This window comes from Salmo salar, chromosome ssa23 (genome assembly GCF_905237065.1).
Source record: "Salmo salar chromosome ssa23, Ssal_v3.1, whole genome shotgun sequence".
Taxonomy (NCBI): domain Eukaryota; kingdom Metazoa; phylum Chordata; class Actinopteri; order Salmoniformes; family Salmonidae; genus Salmo; species Salmo salar.
Genome location: NC_059464.1, coordinates 36,434,738 through 36,458,003, shown reverse-complemented (window position 1 = coordinate 36,458,003; position 23,266 = coordinate 36,434,738). Strand labels below are relative to the sequence as shown.

Genomic DNA, 23,266 nt, shown 5'->3' with positions numbered 1-23,266 from the left:
GATTCCAGATCCGAAGTAAATAGAAATACTTTCAAAAAAAACTGATCCACGCCACACTGGGTGAGGCGGGTTGCAGGAGAGTATTTAGAAGTTGAGGTTTAGGAAAATATTTTTAAAAGATATGCGAAGAAAAATATATAAAAAGATATATACAAGGGACACGACAGGACAAAGACGTCTGACTGCTACGCCATCTTGAATCAACAAATATTAATTTGGGGACAGGTCGAAAAGCATTAAACATTTATAGCAATTTAGCTAGCTAGCTTGCAGTTGCTAGCTAATTTGTCCTGGGACATAAACGTTCAGTTGTTATTTTACCTGAAATGCACAAGGTCCTCTACTCCGACAATTAATCCACACATTAGACGGTCAACCGTTTCTAGTCATCTCTCCTCCTTCTAGGCTTTTTCTTCTTTGGACTTTATATGGCGATTGGCATCTAACTTTCATAATAAGGTGAATTACCACAACTGACCGAAAGACCTCAGTTCCTCTTTCAATCACCCACGTGGGTATAACCAATGAGGAGATGGCACGTGGTTATATGCTTCTATAAACCAATGAGGAGATGGGAGAGGCAGGACCTGCACCGCGTTCAGCATCACAAATAGAACTGACTTCTATTTTAGCGCTTGACAACGCAGACGCTCGTTGGCGCATGCGAGCAGTGTAGATGCAATGATTGAATAACATGTATGTGTACATTTATTTTGCGACGCAAGCGGTGTGGTCAGCATGTGAGTCGTCAAAATTACAATCTTGTGTTCGGGCATTTACGGCAGTCTTCCTGGTTTTAATATGCAGGTAGCATAAATTGTGCAATTGTAAACTAACAAATCATTTTTCAAGTTAGAACCCATGTATATTTAAGCAATAATGCACGGGGGGGATGTTGTATATGGCCAATACACCACGGCTAAGGGCTATTTTTACCCACGACGCAACACAGAGTGCCTGGATACAGCCCTTAGCCTTGGTATATTGGCCATATACCACAAACCCCCGAGGTGCCTTTTTGCTGTTATAAGCTGGTTACAAATGCAATTAGAACAGTACAAATACATGTTTTGTCATACCCGTGGTATACGGTCTGATATACCACGGCTTTCAGCCAATCAGCATTTGAAACACCCAGTTTATAATAGTTAACATACAGCACCAACTACATAAATATCTGATAGGGTCTATTACCTGCTACCTGGATTTTAATGGAGTGCGGCAGTGTGCGGTAGAGGTGCAGGTAGGTAGGAGGAGAAGGGGAGAAGGAGAAGGGAAGAGGGGGGGAAGGGAGGGGGAGGAGGAGAGAGGAGGAGAGGATGAGGGGAGCCAAGGTGCTGACAAACAGGGAGAGAGGAATGGAGAAACGGAGGGAGTACTGTACTGCATCACCCAGCAGCTGTATGGGCGTCCATGCCTCACTCAGCCTGCTCTTCTCTGCCTGTTGTCTCTCCTCCCATCTAATGAAAACGAACTATGCCCCATTACAAGAACCAAACATGTAAACGTGGAGACATTGCACCAAAGAATAGTGCACAGTAGCATGGCTGTTTTAAACCAGCGTTACAGGCCAACAAAACATCTAGAGAGGATGTGATGGTGAGATTTTAATCATAAGAGTAGAGGCTGCTATCGTGGGGCTGTAATTAGGTCTGCATAGGTCACACACCATAACAGTTTCAAAGAATAATCACATTTTCAAAAACACCCTAATCCTTTGTCTGCTTGCAGCGATAGTGATACATTTCATTTCTGTTGGTTTTTCCAGCAGCAGCAACACTTCAGCTCCACTATAACACTTCAGCTCCACTATAATGGCCCTGCTACACTACAGCCATCAGGCGTCCAGCGTTGCCGTCAGACATCAGCCGTTGAGGGAATGGTTCCTTTGAAATCAATGAAAGCTGCTATACTGGACTTCATAAATGTTAGTAAAATAACCAGTGGTGTCTAGTGGAGACCATATGCAACCAAAATATACTTTATTTCTCATTATTTCAATTCACAAGATAGAATTACTATCACAAGATAGAAAGGAACCTCTGCGATTATTGAGCTTGGACGCTGCCGTTAGACGTGACGCAACGCGAGTGCAACACGGGCAGTGAAGCAGCTTTCATTGATTTCAAAGGAAGCATTTCTTCAACAGCTGACGGCTGATGGCAATGCAGGACGCACTTATGGCTATAGTGTAGCCAGGCCGTAACAGCAACAGTAGCAGAAACCATAGCAACCGTAGCAGAAGCAACAACTGCAGTAGCAACAGTTGCAGCAACCATAGCAGAAGCAACAACTGCAATAGCAGTAGCAACAGTAGGAGCAACAATAGGAACAACTGCATTAGCAACAGTAGCAGCAACCATAGCAGAAGCAAGAACTGCAGAAGCAACAGTAGGAACAACTGCAGTAGCAACAGTAGCAGCAACCATAGCAGAAGCAAGAACTGCAGAAGCAACAGTAGGAGCAACAGTAGGAACAACTGCAGTAGCAACAATAGCAGCAACCATAGCAGAAGCAAGAACTGCAGAAGCAACAGTAGGAACAACTGCAGTAGCAACAGTAGCAGCAACAGTAGCAGCAACCATAGCAGAAGCAAGAACTGCAGAAGCAACAGTAGCAGCAACCATAGCAGAAGCAAGAACTGCAGAAGCAACAGTAGGAGAAACAGTAGGAACAACTGCAGCAGCAACAGTAGCAGCAACCGTAGCAGCAACCATAGTAGAAGCAACAACTGCAGTAGCAACAGTCGCAGCAACAACCATAGTAGAAGCAACAACTGCAGTAGCAACAGTCGCAGCAACAACCATAGTAGAAGCAACAACTGCAGTAGCAACAGTAGCAGCAACCATAGCAGAAGCAACAACTGCAGTAGCAACAGTCGCAGCAACCGTAGCAACAACCATGGTAGAAGCAACTATAGCAGTAGCAACAGTCGCAGCAACCGTAGCAGCAACCATAGTAGAAGCAACAACTGCAGTAGCAACAGTAGCAGCAACCATAGCAGAAGCAACAACTGCAGTAGCAACAGTAGCAGCAACAGCAGTAACCACAGTAGCAGCAGTAGCAACAGTAGCAGCAACAGCAGTAACCACAGTAGCAGCAACAGCAGTAGCAACAGTCGCAGCAACAGCAGTAACCACAGTAGCAGCAACAGCAGTAGCAACAGTAGCAGCAACAGCAGTAGCAACAGTAGCAGCAACAGCAGTAGCAACAGCAGTAGCAACAGCAGTAGCAACAGCAACGGTAGCAGTTGGCTAGCTGTGTTTAGATGCAAACTTTAGGATTGCCACTTTAAACACGTCATTAGACCTAGTATAAACCAGCTGTGGGCTGGGATTTACTGAATGATTCTGACAAAGGCATTCCTCTGCAGCAGCTGCTCCTGGAGTGTACAGACAGATTATGGGGTCACATTCAGCAAGGCCAAACGTGTAGTGAAGTAACAGTGAATACTACAACAATAACACTGTGGTAACTACTGCTTTAACAACAAACTGCTACTGCTATTGAGAAATGACAGAGGCTCTCCTTTCCTCAAATAAGAACAGACATGTTTTAAACTACTTATCCATTGTCTAAGTCTAGACATAATTGGGAGATGGTTCTTTCACTATGAGTTATAGGGTCGTTCCACCAATTTGGTGCCTTTTGAGTGTAACATTTTTTTAAAGGATTTCACATTCTGCCATAAAGAGCACATATTCAACTTCATAAAAATCAAGTTTTCCCATCTCAATATGTTTTTAAATGAACAAATAACTACAGTAAGTGCATACTAAGTTTGAAATAAAGTAACAAGGTTGACCATAACAGGGTTGACGATTTCATCTTAAATCAGCCATGAATCCCCTTCTGACAGGGGGAATGGAAGTGTGTTGTGTGCAACAGGGTGAGGCAAATGAAAGCTTCACAAAAATGTTTAATTGTTAAAATATTTATCTATGGGTAACGGGGTTGACATGTTACGGCACTGCTATGCTATAGTCTTCAGGCGTCCGACATTGCCGTCAGACATCAGCAGTTGAGGGACTGCTTCCTTTGAAATCAATGAAAGCTGCTATACTGCACTCACGTTTCATCACGTCCAATGCCAGCGTCCAAGCTCATGAATTGTAGAGGTTACATTTTTGAAGGCTGACGCGTTGCGCGATCATTCTATCTTGTGAATTGAAATAATGAGAAATAAAGTTAATTTTGGCTGCATATGGCCTCCACTAGACATCACAAGTGATTTTACTAAGATTTATGAAGTCAAGGAGCTACTAGCAAGCAGAAACTCTAGCTAGCAAGCTATCTACATTGACTTTATTCACTATGTAAGCAAAAGCAACGTGTAATTTAGAGGATATTTTAGTACAAACACTAGCAACAATTTAAGAGTACTTAAGAAAAACTGGACCAAAGCTATTGTACTAACGCATAATCAATGAATATGGTATGGTACAGTAGGGGAAATAGAATAAAGAAGCTCTTCCTCTCTGCTCCTCTCCTCTCTCAAAACAACGCGCTCTCTGTAACATGCTGACTAGACCAGGTACGCTCATGCGCCATCGCACGCATGTTGATTTTGTCCATCCACACCAGATGCAGGTAGTTATTTTACCTGAAATGCACAAGGTCCTTTTTCTGGATCTTTGTAGAATTTTGACACATTTTGAGTCACACAAAATCGTGTGTTCTCTACTCCGACAATTATTTCACAGATAAAAGGGGAAACCTAGGGCCTTCTGAGTGGCACAGCGGTCTAAGGCACTGCATCGCAGTGCTAGAGGCGTCACTACAGACCTGGGTTCGATCCCAGGCTGTGTCGCAGCTGGCCGTGTCTGGGACATCCATGAGGCGGTGCACAATTGGCTCAGCATCGTCTGGGTTAGGGGAAGGTTTGGCCGGCCGGGATGTCCTTGTCCAATCCTTGTGTTAGGCCGGGCGCATGCATGCTGACCGTACTGTGTTACCTCTGACACATGGGTGTGGCTGGCTTCCGGGTTAAGTGAGCAGTGCGGCTTGACATGGTCGTGTTTCGGAGGACGCATGGCTCTCGACCTTCGCATCTCCGTAGGGGAGTTGCAGCGATGGGACAAGACTGTAGCTACCAATTGGATATCACAAAATCGGGGGGAAAAAGTACACACCAAATTTTTTTTATGGGAAAACATAGTTAGCTTCTAGTAATTTCTTCTTCTTCTTCTTCTGTGGACTTTATATGGTGATAGGCAACCAACTTTAAGGTGCATTACCACCACCACTGGATTGTAGTGTGAACCTCAGTTCATTTTTCAATCGCCCACGTGGGTATATGCTCCTAAAAACCAATGAGGAGATGGGAGAGGCGGGACTTGCAGCGCGTCAAGAGTCAAAAATGGAACCAAGTTTGTAGAATTTTGACCCATTTTGAGTCACACAAAATCGTGTGTTCTCTATTCTGACAATTATTTCACAGATAACACTTCAGTGGAGTGTTACACTCAGTTCTCCACTACAAAACACCAGCAAATGCCCAAAACAAGCTCACCTGCTTTTACACTAGGATTTAATTATTAGATAGATGTTCAATGAAATGAAAAAAATATTTTAAAAGGAATAGTTTCACCATATTAAAAAAAGGAACAGATGTACACTACATTAACAAAAGTATGTGGACACCTGCTCGTCGAACATCTCATTCCAAAATCATGGGCATTAAAATGGAGTTGGTCCCCCCTTTGCTGCTATAACAGCCTCCACTCTTCTGGGAAGGCTTTCCACTAGATGTTGAAACATTGCTGCGGGGGCTTGCTTCCATTCAGCCACAAGAGCATTAGTGAGGTCGGCACTGATGTTCAGTGATTAGGCCTGGCTCGCAGTCAATGTTCCAATTCATCCCAAAGTTGTTTGATGGGGTTGAGGTCAGGGCTCTGTCCAGGCCAGTCAAGTTCTTTCACACTGATTTTGACAAACTATTTCTGTATGGACCTCGCTTTGTGCACGGGGGCATTGTCATGCTCAAACAGGAAAGGACCTTCCAGAAACTGTGCCACAAAGTTGGAAGTACAGAATCGTCTAGAATGTCAATGTATGCTGTAGTGTTAAGATCTCCCTTCACTGGAACTAAGGGGTCTAACCCGAACCATGAAAAACAGCCCCAGACCATTATTCCTCCTCCATCAAACTTTACAGTTGGCACTATGCATTGGGGCAGGTAGCTTTCTCCTGGCATCCACCAAACCCAGATTCGTCTTTAGGACTGCCAGATGGTGAAGCGTGATTCATCCCTCCAGAGAATGCGTTTACACTGCTCCATAGTCCAATGGGGGCAAGATTTACACCACTTCAGCCGCAGCTTGGCATTGCGCAGGGTGATCTTAGGCTTGGGTGCGCCCGCTCAGACATGGAAACCCTGTCACAACGTCCACAGGTGGCGCCTCTCCCCGTTCGGGCGGCGCTCGGCGGTCGTCGTCGCCGGCTTACTAGCTGCCACCGATTTCCTTTTCTGTTTTCGTTTAGTAATGTCTGGTTAGGGTAGCACCTGTTTTGTGTTTAGTAATTAGTGGGGTATTCAGTCTGTCTGTTTTGTGTGTGGGGGTTGTGCGGGATTGTTTCGTGTCTGTTGTTGTAGGTTGGGGGATTATTTTTTCTTGTCCTTAAGAATACGTTACGCGTTTTGGCATTAGGGTTGCTGGACTGCGTCCCGCTACATTCCTAGACTGTGTTTGTCTTGCTTTGGAATTATTTTTACCCAGCCTTGTCGGTTCGGTTCTTTGGACTTGCATTCTTCATTAAACGTGTTTCACGTACCTAAGTCTCCTGCGCCTGACTTCACCCCTCCTGCAGAACTACTTTGACACTCCCAACAAATAGTTATTGTGCTGATGTTGCTTCTAGAGGCAGTTTGGAACTCAGTAGTAAGTGTTGCAACCGAGGACAGACGATTTTTATGTGCTATGCGCTTCAGCACTCGGCAGTCCCATTCTGTGAGCTTGTGTGGCCTGTCACTTCGAGACTGAGCCGTTGTTGCCCCTAGACGTTTCCACTTCACAATAACAGCACTTACAGTTGACTGGGGCTGCTCTAGCAGGGTAGAAATTTGACGAACTGACTTCGGGACAAAAAAGTACACACCAAAAAAAAAGGGGGGAAAACAAAGTTGTCTTCTAGTAATTTCTTCTTCTTTTTCTGTGGACTTTATATGGTGATTGGCAACCGGGGCAGCTCTAGCAGGGTTGAAATTTGACGAACTGAAATCGGGGCAAAAAAGTACACACCCCCCCCAAAAAGGGAAAAACACTTGTTGGAAAAGTGGCACCCTATGACGGTGCCACATTGAAAGACACTGAGCTCTTCAATAAGGCCATTATATTGCCAATGTTTGTTATGGAGATTGCATGGCTGCGTACTTGATTTTATACACCTGTCAGCAACAGGTGAGTCAGAAATAGCCGAATCCACTAATTTGAAGGGGTGTCCACATACTTTTGTATATATAGCGTATGTGAATCACTATTCACTTGAAATAAATAATAATCTTCAGAAATGACTTTCTCAAAGAAACAAAATAACTAGGGTTTAACAATGATGGTGAAAATCTTGGGGTTGAGTGGGTTAAAATCTTCCTTGAAGTCACAGAGGGTCAACGGAGGGGCATGTCAAAATGCTGAATTTTGGTGCTAGTAAGACTTTATTAAAAAAATATGGAAATGTCTGCTCTACACCAAATTATAACCAACTAATTGCAGCATTACCGCAAAAATGGAAGAGGCAAGTGGAAGGGGGAAAAAGTAAGGAACTTGTCTGTCGGCCATGCATTAAAGACCAAAATTGGCTGAAGAAAATTGTAATAAATTAAAAGGTATACCAGTTCCATTTAAGGACCAAAACATTTACAGCTGTGTCATATAGATTGCAAAATAGTCAGGAAGAGATTTTCAATGTGCCGATTCCATGGCACATGGTTTATGAACTGTTACACAAAAGAATGCTTGATTCAAATCTCTGACTTTTTAAATTTCAATTATTATACAAAATTCTTGCAACCAATATAATGTTGTATATATGGAGGATACAGCCATCTCAGCTCGAAGAGACAGAATCATTAGATCATTTGTTTTGGTACTGTCCATAAGGTATGTAGCTTGTTTTTGGTCGCAGGTTTAGGAACGGCTGAAGAATTGCAACATTTTCCTGGAGCTAGCACTGCTGGGTGATTTAAAAGTCATAGTCAATCGATCAATAATATAATAATACTCTTAGTAAAAATGTTTATCTTTAATTTACAATATGTAGAATCTATGAGAATAGAAAGGTTCAGAACTTTTGTGAAACATCACAGCACAGTTGAAAAATATATGGCAAATAGAAATCAAAACTTGATGGTGATCACTGTTCAGAGAGATGGGAGGGGTTGAGTGGAGTTGAAGGATGGGACTAAAAACAAACAAAAGACAACTATTGTAAAATATACTGTGTCTGTAAAATGTATATAGTATGTATAAGCTGGAAGTAGAAGCCTAAGAGTTGTTGTCCATGAGTTTACTCCAATTAGGGGAGGGATGGTAGGGTTAGGATAAAATAATAAAGGAAAATATATACAAAAATATATATATATTGTACATGTAAAAAAAAAAACTTTATTAATATTCATAATCTGATTGATTGAATTCTCCATGTGGTCTATATTAAAGGGCGCCTCATTTAATATAACAGGCTTTTACGATTCAATGTTGGTGAACAATTTATACTTAAAATATCAAAGGCACTAATTTCATGGAATGACCCCATAGCAGTAAAGGCTATAAGGGAATGTGGTAGTTGTGTGGTTAATGCCCTTAATGAGGCTGAACCTTGACTCGCCTGTAGGCCTCACTGCTGGGTCTCTTGGTTCCCGTCTTTGGGCGGCTTGTCCTCAGTTCCCCAGTCATGGTCCTATCTGAAACACAATACAACGACGGCTATAAAGTCACATTAATTTAGAGGTTTAGTAATGTCAGGTGTTAGGACAGCTGTGACCTCGTAAAGCAAACCCCTGAGGAAACTGGAATAGAGTTGGACAGGTGAGCAGAGTGGGCTGCCAGATGCACGCACACACACACACTCCCAGAAGGACAAATTAAAGAGAGGACTGTGAGCCTAATTGCCCTCCGTCTGCCAGAGTCAAATTAATAGCCTCTCACAGTTGTGTTGCTTCATTCCTTCCAACATGTACCTGTCTGTCAATGCAGTGTTCTCTCTCTCTCAAAGGGCATGGGACACCGTACTTCCTTTATTTTTTTTCTACTGACACTATAGCGCTCCATACTCCCTCACCTTCACCCAGGGGCCTGACTGACAGGCAGCCGGCCCTCTCTCTACTTCCTCCCTGTTGCCCTACCTGTCCGTCCAGCATCTCGTCAGTCCAAACAAAAGGTGGAATTCAATCAAACATACACATTGCAGTATAAATGTTTATTGTTAGAATTTGATAGTTTGACATTGATATCTACTTAGGTCTCAACTATCTACTTAGGACTGCACATCTCTGTCCAAATGGCAGGCAGCAGCACACAGCCCAATGTTGAATAGCAGTCGTAAATCAGACTCCGGCACAGCACACAGTGTTAAACAGCAGTCGTACTATACATCAGACTCTGGCAGCGGCCCAAAGCCCACCCTTACAGAAATGACACCCCATGACAGCCTTGTTTATGACAGAAAGGCACTCTTCTGTTTGTGGTGCATTACTGTTTTAGTGCAGGGTTTATGAGCACCATTGCCTGCCATCTGTTAGCTGCTGCCATGGCACTTTTAATCGCCCAACCCCGGAGATCGATATCGCTGTCAGGTCACGGGAATGCTCACAGCTTGGTAATGGGTAATTGCGCATCATTGACTGAATGATTAGGGTTATTTATTTATTATTCCCTTGTATTGTTGGGAAACATATAGCACAGAAGGAGGAGAGAGAGAGGGAGATGAGATAATATATATAATGCACTGTGGTTATTAATTATATGGAGACATTGAGCCTGCCTTTTGGACAAAAACGTGCAGTATTGGCCCAATTCTTCATCTACACTGATTAAAGTGGATTGAACAGGTGACATCAATAAGGGATCATAGCTTTCACTTGGATTCACGTGGTCAGTCTGCCATTGAAGAGCAGGTGTTCCTAATGTTTTGTACACTCAGTGTATATTATGCACTGTGATTATTAATTATATAGAGACATTTATGTATTCTGCCCTACCAAGCAAAAAGGCAGTTCCACAGAGCATGGAACTGAGAAAAACTGATTTATTTACCTTGGTTTCACAGTAACTTTATGCAGTTACTGATAACATGACCCCCATGTTCTCCAAAACATAATACAATCGAGGCAGGATACTTGTCCAAATGAGCAGTTACTGCCTTTTTGCTTGGTAGGGTAGTAATTGTGGTTAGAAGAAAATAACAGCAGGTGTATATGAGTGGTAAATCGAATGGTGGCTGTCTATTATAATATGATTCAACTATATTAGTAGGCTGAATCGTCATACGTACAGGCTACTAAACCCCCTAAAGATAAGCAATAAGCAATATGATAATGTGGAAATCAATTGTATTTTGCAAGTGTAATAGAGTGCATTCTGTTCTGCCCAAAGCGGAGATCGAAATAGCAACCTTTTGCACAACACAAAACTACATTCACCCCCCTTTAACCTCCTCCCTTTAACCGGACAGAGCCCAACTGTGGATGGGGGGTCACAGATCCATTGTAAGGAAATTCTGTTTTGCCCTGAGCTGGGATGCCCTGAGCAGCAACCTTCTGCACAACTTCTAACGTGCTGCGGGCGAGTTTACATCCACTACACAAGGGTCACTCACTCACACACACATCTGTCCTTCTCAGTGTGTGAGTGACAGAGGCTTCATTTACTTTGACCCAAGCTGCAGAATCTGATCAATTCCTGCCATCTTGGCAGATACTTATCTACATAGCCTCTTCAATCACCTCAGCTCACCAACCTCTCACCCACACACACACAAACTACATTCTAGACATGCTTCAGTCAGTGTACTACGAGGCACCCCTTTTATTGCACAGATAGTCAAGCATCCTTGATCAGATGTTGTCAGGTATCTGCGCATGGAATATGTGTTAGTATCAAAGGATAAGACTTCTCACCTAAAGTTCAGGCACAATAAACATACAGTATATAATACCAATTAGATATGCGCTGATGCATCATCAATGGGCTTTCTTACTAACACAGACACATGCACACACAACTACACACAGACAGAGAGAGAGGCAGACTGCCCTATACTCACGTCTTAGGCTGTGATATTCACTCTTGAACAGGGTCATACCGGGGGGGAGGGGGGAGGGGACAGAGAGAGAGAGGGAGAGAGCGCAGAGGAATGCCTTGAAAAGGAGCAGAATCAGTGGAGACTCTCCTCTTTTAATCTCTCCTTCCCAGTGCCTCCCTGCAACCCTGACAAAGAGGAGAGGAGACTGTTCACTATGGAATCAATGACCATGCTCTAAGAACAGTACCAGCGGGATGTACCATGTCAAGCTCCACAGTGGGGTGGTGGGCTGACCCACTCTGTAACAGGCAGGGGGGTGCTGTGTGGACTGGAGAGAATGCTATAGCTGTGTGGATGCTTGTACTGTATGTCACAGCCACACAGAGCACTCAGGAATTATCACTGTTTATTGTAGTAGCAAAGGAACTGGAGGAATGCAGGCTGTGCCGAGGGAGAGGAGAGAGAGGCCAGATCCTTGAGCAGAGACAGGCATCACAGATGGAGTCTGTGGAAAAAACTCATGTTGTGGCTCAGAGTCAGACACAAAGAGAAGTACTAGAGTCAGGGCCACCTCGCAGGCAAAACATTTTAGTTTAATTCTGCACATTTTGGCATGTGGCAGAAAAATCTGTTTTACACCTAATTTCCTACAATTCTACCCATTTTGTCATGGGGTGGAGATATTTTTTTTTACAGTTTTACATGTTAATAATATCTGAGTGAGAATGACTAACAAAATCAATGTAGGCCCCCTGGAGGTCAGGGCCCCTGGGTACGTGCTTGCTCCTTGTCTCTAAATCTTAATAGTAAGTTGAGACCCCGACTGAGTAAAAAATGAAAAAGAAAAAAGAATAGATGTTGCAGTTTTAATGAAAGTTTTCTGCAGTTATACAATTTATTTCATGGGGCGGAGAGAAAACGTTGCAATTTTCTAACACATCTAATGCAATTTTTTTTAATTCCATGGGGTGGAGATCAAAATATTTTTTAAAGTTAATTCCTTGCAATTCTACACATTTTGCCATGACTTATGCCATGTTAATATCTGAGTGCGTGTGACTAACAAAATCAATGTGGGCCCCCTGGAGGTCATGGCCACTGGGCATGTGCCCTGCGTGACAGGTCGGTACTGGGCCATGAAAACTACAAGTTTAGATAGGTGACATGGCTAATTGTGTGAGGACAGACGCTGGGAGACGAGAAGCAAGTACAGGGAGTGAAGATTTAAAGGATAAACAGACATATAACAAAACAAGAACAGCGCCTGGACAGGGGGAACAAAACAACAAGCCAGGGTTTCCCAAACTCGGTCCTGCAACCCCCCCTGCACATTTTGTTTTTTGCCATAACACTGCAAAGCTGATTCAAATAATCCAAGCTTGATGATGAGTTGGTTATTTGAGTCAGCTGTGCAATGCTAGGACAAAAACCAAAACGTACAGGGGGGGCAGCACTAAGTTTGGGAATCCCTGCCCTAAGTGACCGCATATGTCGCTTATGTCTGGAGCCGGTCCTGACTAGATTTCAAGCACCAACTCACTCACTGGATTCAATGTGCTGTAATACAAAACCAGAGAAGACATGTAGGCTGCCGTGCAGACGAAGATATGTAAGCTACTGTGCAGTATAAGATATAAGTGACTGGGGCCAACTGGTCATAATCTTGATTGCAGTCTCCATATCTTGATAAAGCATTCACTGAGCATTCTTCAGGTTCATCACTGAGTCATCTAGAGAATTAAACAGCAGCTGCTAGCTAGATTGGGCCTAGAAAAGTGCCTCATCATCAAGCTGTGAAAGACGAAAGCAGGACAGACGGACGGGAGATTCTCTCTGAGTAAGAACAGTCTCATCTCTTCACACAGAGGTTTGCCCCAGAATGGTCATCTTTATTTCTCTCTCTCTGTCTCTCGCTCCCATCTCTTTCTTCATCTCTCTCTATCACCTGACTGCCCCCCCCTTATCTCTGTCTCACTAAGCCGTGTCAGCAATACTCACTCCGAAAACACCATGCAGTCGTTTCATCTATCATGCAGCGGAAGAACAGAGGGAATCACGCATGAGCGACATCAAAGCTCAGTCAAGTCAGAGAGACTCCCACCCTCCCTCCCCTCGCCACTGTCTCACACACACACACACCGTTCCTTCAGACAACAATACAGAGATTAAATATACACATCGGTCACTTACTATGGCACTGACATCATTTGAGTCAATTGGAGGTGTACCTGTGGATGTATTTCAAGGCCTAGCTTCAAACTCAGTGCCTCTTCGCTTGACATCATGGGAAAATGAAAAGAAATCAGCCAAGACCTCAGAAAAACATTGTAGACCTCCACAAGTCTGGTCCACAAGCAATTTCCAAACGCCTGAAGGTACCACGTTCATCTGTACAAACAATAGTAAGCAAGTATAAACACCATGAGACCACGCAGCCGCCATACCGCTCAGGAAGGAGACGCTTTCTGTCTCCGTGATAACAAATCAAATGTATTTATATAGCCCTTCGTACATCAGCTGATATCTCAAAGTGCTGTACAGAAACCCAGCCTAAAACCCCAAACAGCAAGCAATGCATGTGAAAGAAGCACGGTGGCTAGGAAAAACTCCCTAGGAAAAACTCCCTAGAAAGGCCAAAAACCTAGGAAGAAACCTAGAGAGGAACCAGGCTATGAGGGGTGGCCAGTCCTCTTCTGGCTGTGCAGGGTGGATATTATAACAGAACATAGTCAAGATGTTAAAATGTTCATAAATGACCAGCATGGTCAAATAATAATAATCATAGTAGTTGTCGAGGGTGCAACAAGCACGTCCGGTGAACAGGTCAGGGTTCCATAGCCGCAGGCAGAACAGTTGAAACTGGAGCAGCAGCACGGCCAGGTGGACTGGGGACAGCAAGGAGTCATCATGCCAGGTAGTCCTGAGGCATGGTCCTAGGGCTCAGGTCCTCCGAGAGAAAGACAGAAAGAGAGAATTAGAGAGAGCATATTTAAATTCACACAGGACACCGGATAAGACAAGAGAAATACTCCAGATGTAACAGACTGACCCTAGCCCCCCGACACATAAACTACTGCAGCATAAATACTGGAGGCTGAGACAGGAGGGATCAGAAGACACTGTGGCCCCATCCGATGATACCCCCGGACAGGGCCAAACAGGCAGGATATAACCCCACCCACTTTGCCAAAACACAGCCCCCACACCACTAGAGGGATGTCTCCAACCACCAACTTACCGTCCTAAGACAAGGCCGAGAGATGAACATACTTCGGTGCGAAAAGTGCAAATCAATCCCAGAACAACAGCAAAGGACCTTGTGAAGATGCTGGAGGAAACAGGTATAAAAGTATCTATATCTACAGTAAAACAAGTCCTATATCGACATAACCTGAAAGGCGATTAAGAAAGGAAGAAGCCTTGCTTCAAAACCACCATAAAAAAGCCAGACTACGGTTTGCAACTGCACATGGGGACAAAGTTCGTACTTTTTTGAGAAATGTCCTCTGGTCTGATGGAACAAAAATCGAACTGTTTGGCCATAATGACCATCGTTATGTTTGGAGGAAAAAGGGGAAGGCTTGCAAGCTGAAGAACCCCATCCCAACCGTGAAGCACAAGGGTGGCAGCATCATGTTGTGGGGGTGCTTTGCTGCAGGAGGGACTGGTGCACTTCACAAAATAGATGGCATCATGAGGCAGGAAAATTATGTGGATATATTGAAGCAACATCTCAAGACATCAGTCAGGAAGTTAAAGCTTGGTCACAAATGGGTCTTCCAAATGGACAATGACCCCAAGCATTTTTCCAAAGTTGTGGCCAAATGGTTTAAGGACAACAAAGGCAAGGTATTGGAGTGGCCATCACAAAGCCCTGACCTCAATCCCATAGAAAATTTGTGGGCAGAACTGAAAAGCGTGTGCGAGCAAGGAGGCCTACAAACCTGATTCAGTTACACCAGCTCTGTCAGGAGGAATGGGCAAACATTGACCCAACTTATTGTGGGAAGCTTGTGGAAGGCTACCCAAAACTTTTGACCCAAGTTAAACAATTTAAAGGCAATGCTACCATATACTAATTGAGTGTATGTAAACTTCTGACCCACTGGGAATGTGATGAAAGAAATAAAAGCTAAAATAAATCATTCTCTCCACTATTATTCTGACATTTCACATTCTTAAAATAAAGTGGTGATCCTAACTGACCTAAAACAGGGAATATTTTACTTGGATTAAATGTCAGGAATTGTGAAAAACTGAGTTTAAATGTATTTGGCTAAGGTGTATGTAAACTTCCGACTTCAACTGTATGTACATGCCCTCAGTACCATGCCTATATACATTTAAAAACTGTTCAGTTACATTCATACAGTACCAGTCAAAAGTTGACAGACCTACTCGTCCAAGGTTTGTTCTTTGTTTTTACTATTTTCTACATTGTAGAATAAAAGTGAAGACATCAAAACTATGAAATAACTATGACGTCTCACTATTATTCTGCAATGTAGAAAATAGAAGAAAAAAAAGAAACCTGGAATGAGTAGGTATGTCCAAACGTTTGACTTGCACTGTACATACATCTCAAAGTTAAGAAATACACAACTACGCTTTAGACACACACACACACACTAAGATCAATGCCTGCACACTGTCGAGCCAATGAGATCGACCATCAGCTAACTCCATTTTAATTAGAAAATCAATTGAATGATTACATTTTAATTAAACTCGTCCTATCTAATTAAGATATGATGATATTGAGTGGATTGTGGTCTCTTGAGTTTATTTATTTATCTATGACGTTTACCCCTGTCAGCCAGTCCTTATCACTACCACTGCACATACAATGCATTCCACTGAGGATATGCTGCTATCAACTGAAAAAGATAGCATCTCTGGTTTAAAACGAGGTTGAAAGTTCCAATGAATGCAAACTGGAAAACATAGTGGAGATCACCTTGTTCTCACTTTTTTGGGTGCTGCGCACTTCCTCAAGGACTGCCGTGCTGAAGAAATGCCTTGCAGAGACCCAATAGATTACATTTCATAGTTCACCCCTTTAGTTTGTACTATATAGATCAACGTTTTTTTGTGATCGAATCAACATTATATCATGCCCTTTCAATGCAACAAATTAAAACAAATCTAACTTTGCAATATTTAGTCTGTGATTTTGTTATACGCAGAACCAGAGCGAAACGGAGTAGAATTCTATTGGCAGGGGTAGCAGGGGCGGCAGCGTAGCCTAGTGGTTAGAGCGTTGGACAAATAACCGAAAGGTTGCAAGTTCAAATCCCCGAGCTGACAAGGTTAAAATCTGTCGTTCTGCCCCTGAACAAGGCAGTTAACCCACTAGGCTGTCATTGAAAATAAGAATTTGTTCTTAACTGACTTGCCTAGTTAAAGTAAAAATAAACAGCGTATTTGTTGATATTATGTGCGAGTTATTAGCCCAGTTATAGATACATATAGGTCAGCAATGGGGAAATAATGCTTCCTAGAAGAGCACAAAACCTGTAGGCTACAGACCTGACTGTCTTTGAAAAGCCAGTCAGTTAAAAAAGCTTATTTTAATTGAAGGGGCAGTGTTGTATTTTGAGACAGGCTTCAACATGCAAATAATGTAGGCCTGCAATGAACACCACATATAGGCTACTGAAGGCTATATCATAGAAATCAAAAGCTATTTCCATGTGAAAATGTTATGAAAATGTTATGGGATTTGCTCCATTGGTATGCTTAAATAGCCGCAATAGCCTTTTGGCTACTATCTAAAACTGTAAGGGTACAGCCTTAGTATTCACTGTAAACACGAACCGGAAGTTCCTCAAAGTTTCTGATCACAAAACCTAAAATTTGCTCAGTGCCCCCCAAAATTAGACGGAACATTGTCTACAAACTCTGTGTACAATCATTGATACAGTTTCAGAAGGAGAGACAGTCTTCAGCCAATCAGCACCTGTGAGAAATGACACAACACCACAAAGCAACTTCAGTTATAGTAACACCCCCCAAATTACCACACAATATAATAGAGAACATACATCCTCATCATGGGTCTTGAATGAAGAGAACCGGAAGAAACCGGTTTGTGGCTGCAAGCACTGTTGAGGATCAGTGAACTCCAGGAGGGTTCTGTCATCCTCTTCCCTAATTAATACAGCCTTCAAACAGAGCTGAGCTGCTCACCATTAATGGCTTTTCAGAGGTAGTAGGCCAGGGAGACAGCTAGCTAACACTGTGGGTGATGATAGTTCACTGGGATGGAGAGAGAGGGCTAACTTAGCTCTATGGTCATCTCCTTTGGAGGGAATCGTTAGTTTATACACCTGACCAGCTGTATCACGCAATCTCTACATTATTGCGGTCTTTCTTTTTTTTATGTGCGAGTGAGTGTGAGAGTGTGTGAGAGACAGAGAGAGTGAGAGAGAAAGAGAAAGAGAAAGAGAGAGAGAGAGAGAGAGAGAGAGAGAGAGAGAGAGAAGATTTGTGTGTGTGAGAGACAGAGAGGCCTGATAAAGGTATTGTGTGTGTAATTGGTAGTGGCTTCCTCCTCTACCCTGAAGTGAAAGTAATTAAGATACAGCGGTTTTTAGAAGAGGATTGTAACTGTAATCCCTTCCTCCAATTCTAGTTTGCCATACAATGCAGCAACCAAGAAAAATATTGCTTGAGTTAGCCTGAAAGTTAATCCCAATGTCATTGTCCCTGTTAGGCTGTTTCCAATCATGTCGTTTTTAAATCCCCCGTTTTATGCAAGTTTACAGGTTCTCTATGCTCTGGAGAGGAGCAGCGCACGCGCACACACACGCCATCCCTGTAGACTACACTACACAGATTCCTTCTCCACATCACAGACTAGAGTGTTTGAAAAGAACCTCCAACCTTCGAGTTGCTAAACCGGTGTACCTATGTTTGTCCTCTGCATGCCTGTCTTTGTTTGCTGAAATACATACTTTTAATAAAACGTTAATCAAATACAACCGACTGTTTCCTCGTTGCTGTTGCTCTAATGGCAACTCAGTGTGAATGTGCATGTGCCAATTGAATCTCAACAAGGAAGCAGTCAGTGGTTGTATTTGATTAACGTTTTATTAAAAGTATGTATTTCAGCAAACAAAGACAGGCATGCAGAGGACAAACATAGGTACACGGTAAGAGTTTAAGAATTGACATTTTTGAAGTATTGATGCATAGTGACTTGAAGGAGTCTGAGGTTCATTTAAAAAACTCTAGTCTGCAAACAACTCCAGAGGAGTTGAGGTACTTGGCCAGAGCTGTTGTGTCTCATTGTAAAATCTAAATATCATAGCAACTATTCACAATAATGTAAGCAGTCTCTAAATCATATAATGACACGGTCCTCTAATTACAAAATGCCCAGACAAGTTTTTCATGACTACTTCAAATCTTCCAAAAGCAGAGCCAAGACAGGAGAATTCAGAGCCATGGGTGTAGTGGATATGGGTGTAGTGGATATGGGTGTAGTCTAGACTCTAGTCTGGAGGAATCCAAACAAAAGGAGTCACCTTGTGGACATCTAGCAAGCTGCACCTATAAACAGGGGGGAGACTTGAAGCATGAAAGAGAGAGACTACTCAGCATGTGATAGATTCAGGTCCTCATTTTGACTTTAAACTGGTCGTCTGTTAAGCATGGAGAAATGTGGCATCTGCTCTCGAGGCTGCAACCAGGACGCAGGGGTGGGCGTAAGATAGTAAAAACAAATCTGGGGCATGCCAATTAATTAATGTTACATGGTATGGTATATATTAATTTATGGATGTCCATCATCCATTTTGTATGATATGTTACGAATTACAATTTGTACAATATGTTACGAATAGCAATTCATACAATATGTTATGAATTTTCAAAAGGTATGATATCTTACGAATTTACTGCAACCTGGACTCAGGGGTAGGTGGCTAACGTTAACCAGGCTAGGGGTTATGGTTGTGGTAAAGGTTATGGTTATAAGTTAAAGGGTTAAGGTTAGGGGAAGGGTTAGCGAACATGGTATGTAGTTGCAAAGTAGCAAGTAGTTGCAGAGTTGCTAATTAGCTTAAATGCTAAAGTTGTCCATGATGAGATTCGAACACGCAACCTTTGGGTTGCTAGATGTTCGCGTTATACACTGAGTGTACAAAACAAGCATTTCACTACACCCGAAGTAACATATGTGAAATATGTGTATGCGACCATTAACTTTTGATTTGATTAGGAAAACCTTTCTAATATTGAGTTCCACCCCATTTTGCCCTCAGAACAGCCTCAATTCGTTGGGGCATGGACTCTACAAGGTGTCGAAAATGTTCTACAGGGATGCTTCCTCAAGTTGACTCCAATGCTTCCCACAGTTGTGTCAAGTTGTCTGGATGTCCTTTGGGTGGAGGACAATTCTTGATACACATGGGAAACTGTTGAGCGTGAAAAACCCAGCAGTGTTGCAGTTCTTGACACAAACCACCAGTGCGCCTGGCACCGACTACCATACCCCTTTCAAAGGCAAAATCTACACTGATTGAAGTGGATTTAACAGGTGACATCAATAACGGATCATAGCTTTCACCTGGTCAGTCTATGTCATTGAAAGAGCAGGTGTTCACCTAATACAGGCTCTAACCAATAGTGCAAAAAAGGTAAGTAAGCATTTCACTGTAAGGTCTACACCTGTTGTATTCAGCATTTCACTGTAAGGTCTACACCTGTTGTATTCAGCGCACGTGACAAATAATCTGATTTGATCTTAATGTTTTGTGCTCTCAGTGTACAGTTGCCCACCTGTCCACCCCGACCAACCATCCTACTTTCGTTTTTTACTTAACTAGTTAAATATAATTAAATGTAATCGAAATGTTCTACATAGTCTCCATAAGTAATTATTTATCATGAGAGGGCCATAAACAATAATTAGTAATGCTGCATACTCAAAGGTTACAATCTCAACTTTCCGGTAAAAAAAAATTGTTATAAATTGCTGCGCTGTAGCCACTTTTGAGGACACAAGGACAAGTAGACAATACAAATATGATAAAGATATGAAAATATTTTATATGATGTATTTCATATTCAACAAAACTCTATGAATAAGGATTGAAATGACGTATATGCTTTCTAAATATAACATAAAATTATAAAACAACCTATAAGAATTCACCTTCCTTATATCTGTAAAATACATATTTGTATTTTTCGTGTTAGAGAAAACGTGCATATTTTCTAAAGGTCTCCCTTGATCAAAATGGCTGACCCCATCGCTGTGTCTCACAGAGCTCTAGCTTGGCTTCCTGAACTCATTAGGAATTTGCCTTTCATCTCATATTAGTCCGTCTATAACAAATAGAAAGTGTTTTTTGATTAAAATCTAGAAATTATTTTAGATTAATGGCTTTAATTTGATCTCTGAATGTGCTACCGTGATGAAACCACTTTCTCCTGCTGCACTACAATTGGAAGCATGTGCTTTCTCAGTGGCTGTGACATAGGGTTCAGCCAGGAGTTGATGGACAGTCGGAAAAGTGAATTAAATGGTAGTAGGGACATCCCATCTTCAAGTGGTTTCAGATTTCACATTCTAAATCACATAAGCTCAGAAAAAATATTGTGTCTATGGGAACCAGGGCTATAGCTCAATGCAAGCCATTTAGATCTAAGGTGTCTACAGATCGATTTATGAGGGAAAATGATGACCGGAACTAGTACCAGAACCACGGTACTAGTTTACATCTAAGAGGTTTTTAAAGCTGCAATATGCAACTTTTCGGGGCGTTCCGACCAAATCCACATAGATGTTATAGATCTGTCATTATCATTGAAAGCAAGTCTAAGAAGTGGTAGATACAATATGTTATATGTGCATATTTCTATGCTAGCCGTTCTTAAGTTACATTTTTGCGTCTTTTACTTTCGGCATTGTACACCAGCTTCAAACAGCTGAAAATACAATATTTTCAGTTATTGGAAATATATTTCACAGCAGTTTAGATGGTACAATGATTCTCTTGCTTGTTTTGTCACATTAACTGAAGTTAGGCAAACTATTAGAATTTTTGCAACCAGGAAATGGCGGAGTGATTTCTGCGTTCTGTAAAGCGCCCCACAGTGGAGGTGTCAAAATACCCATAAAACCTAGCGGTCAAACAGGGAAATTGTTCTAATAATTTTTCCAGCGTTCATTTTTCCCAAAGGGGATTTTAGAAACACTTAAAATAAGGGCTGTGTTTCATGTAGACTTACTCTGCAATGATAACCATGTAAATCTCTCTCGGACAAGGTGACATATCAATATATTCGTCTCAAAGAGGACTCCTGCCAACAGAGCCTTCGCTCCCTGAGGAATAGACTGAGCGCCCTGCAGAACAGCAGCACTGTCACCATCAGACACACCACCAAGGCCCACAACTGTGAGATAGATAGATACAGCGTCTGTTTAGTTTGCCATTTGCACATGACTGTTTCTTCTCTTTTACAATAATATATATTATTGCACTAGCACTTCAATAATTACTGGATTTGCCAATGTCTTGTGTTATACTTTTCTGTCTGAATGTCTCATGATTGTCTTACTGTTTGTATGTCTCTCCCTCTCCTGCTCCCTCCCCAACTACCGGTCCTGAACCTGAGAGCCTGGCCTATGGTGGGAGGCTGGTGAGGTTGTTTGGTGTGGGGCAGGAGGTGCACTTTGTTTGTAAAAGGCTGGTTATGAGCTGCTGGAGCCCCAGACCAGAGTGTTACTGGCGTCTCTGAAGTGGAGCAGCCAGCAGCCCACATGCAGGGGTGAGTCAGAGCCCTGAGCCCTTCGCCCACCTCTGTCTGTGACTACTCTCCCTCCATGCCTGGAAGGATAACATGGTGTTATTCTACTGTTATATTACTGTATTCAATATTCATGAGTGAGGAATCCCTCTTTACTACTGTATGTAGACTGTATCTTATTGCTTTTACTTGCTCTGCTGTGTGGTGTAACCTTTTAGGTCTCTCTGTTCCCCAGTCTTAAACCCCCTGCCACCCTACCCACGCCCTCCTACCGCTCTTCGTCCTCCTGCTCCACAGCTCCTCCCGCTGCACGTATGACACAGGCTTCAGCATAAGCGGCCATGACAGCAACATCTGCACAGGTCAGTACGGACAAATCTTACCTGAAAGAAGAAAGAAGAGTCAACCACCGAAATGGTCGAAAACCACAGGCTCCTCTACTTCAAATGCGTTTCACTTTTAAGAACCAATCGGTTCATAGAACCACACAATCTTAGAACTGTATGTACGTCATGGGATCTTTACATAGGAGTGAGGTCAGTGCACTGTTGTGACACACCACCAAGGCCACCAGGGGTCTTTTCACAGTCCCCAAATCCAGAACAAATTCAGGAAAGCGTACAGTACTATATAGAGCCCTTATCTTCCTTACATCTCATATTGCTCAAATAAATAGCAAACCTGTTTTAAAAAAAACAGATAAAGCAACACCTCACGGCACAACGCCTCTCCACTATTTGACCTAGATAGTTTGTGGGTATGCATAGATATGTAGGCTACGTGTGCCTTTTGTTTTGAAATGTATGTAGTTCTGTCCTTGAGCTGTTCTTGTCTATTGAGGTAATGTATTATATTTAATGTTTTGTGTGGACCCCAGGACGAGTAGCTGCTGCTTTTGCAACAGCTAATGGAGATCCTAATAAAATACCAAATATTGGAAGAGGCCTTACAAAATACTGTATGTAAACTAAAGTACTATCTATATCAGTGACATATTGACAAACTGTGTTTCAGACATTGGTGAGTGTCAGCTGTTCCCACTGGCCCAGCCTGGGCGCCTGTGTACGCACACATAATGAGTAATGTTATATAGACAGATCTTAGATGAGACCATTCTATTGGCAAACATGCAATCATTGGAAAATAAAATTGATGACCAACGAGCAAGATTAAACTACCAACAGGACATTAAAAACTGTATTATCTTATGTTTCACCGAGTCGTGGCTGAACGACGACATGAACAACATACAGCTGGTGGGTTTTAC

At 42.5% G+C, this 23,266-nt stretch overlaps 1 protein-coding gene across 5 annotated transcripts in view; it reads right to left on the bottom strand.

The window, feature by feature from the left end:
• LOC106584532 (RNA-binding Raly-like protein) overlaps positions 1-23,266 on the bottom strand; it is a 76,036-nt gene that overhangs the window by 49,774 nt on the left and 2,996 nt on the right. For 2 of the 5 annotated variants that reach the window (XM_045706055.1, XM_045706056.1), the window contains exons 2-3: positions 22,272-22,382; positions 8,827-8,902 (exon numbers count right to left, since the gene is read on the bottom strand). In XM_045706055.1, the coding sequence (XP_045562011.1) occupies positions 8,827-8,902; positions 22,272-22,353 (158 nt within the window). In that variant the 5' untranslated portion in view covers positions 22,354-22,382. Of the gene's footprint in view, positions 1-8,826; positions 8,903-11,262; positions 11,840-22,271; positions 22,383-23,266 lie in introns of those variants that run through there. The other 3 variants (XM_014169937.2, XM_014169933.2, XM_014169936.2) reach the window with 3 other exon arrangements.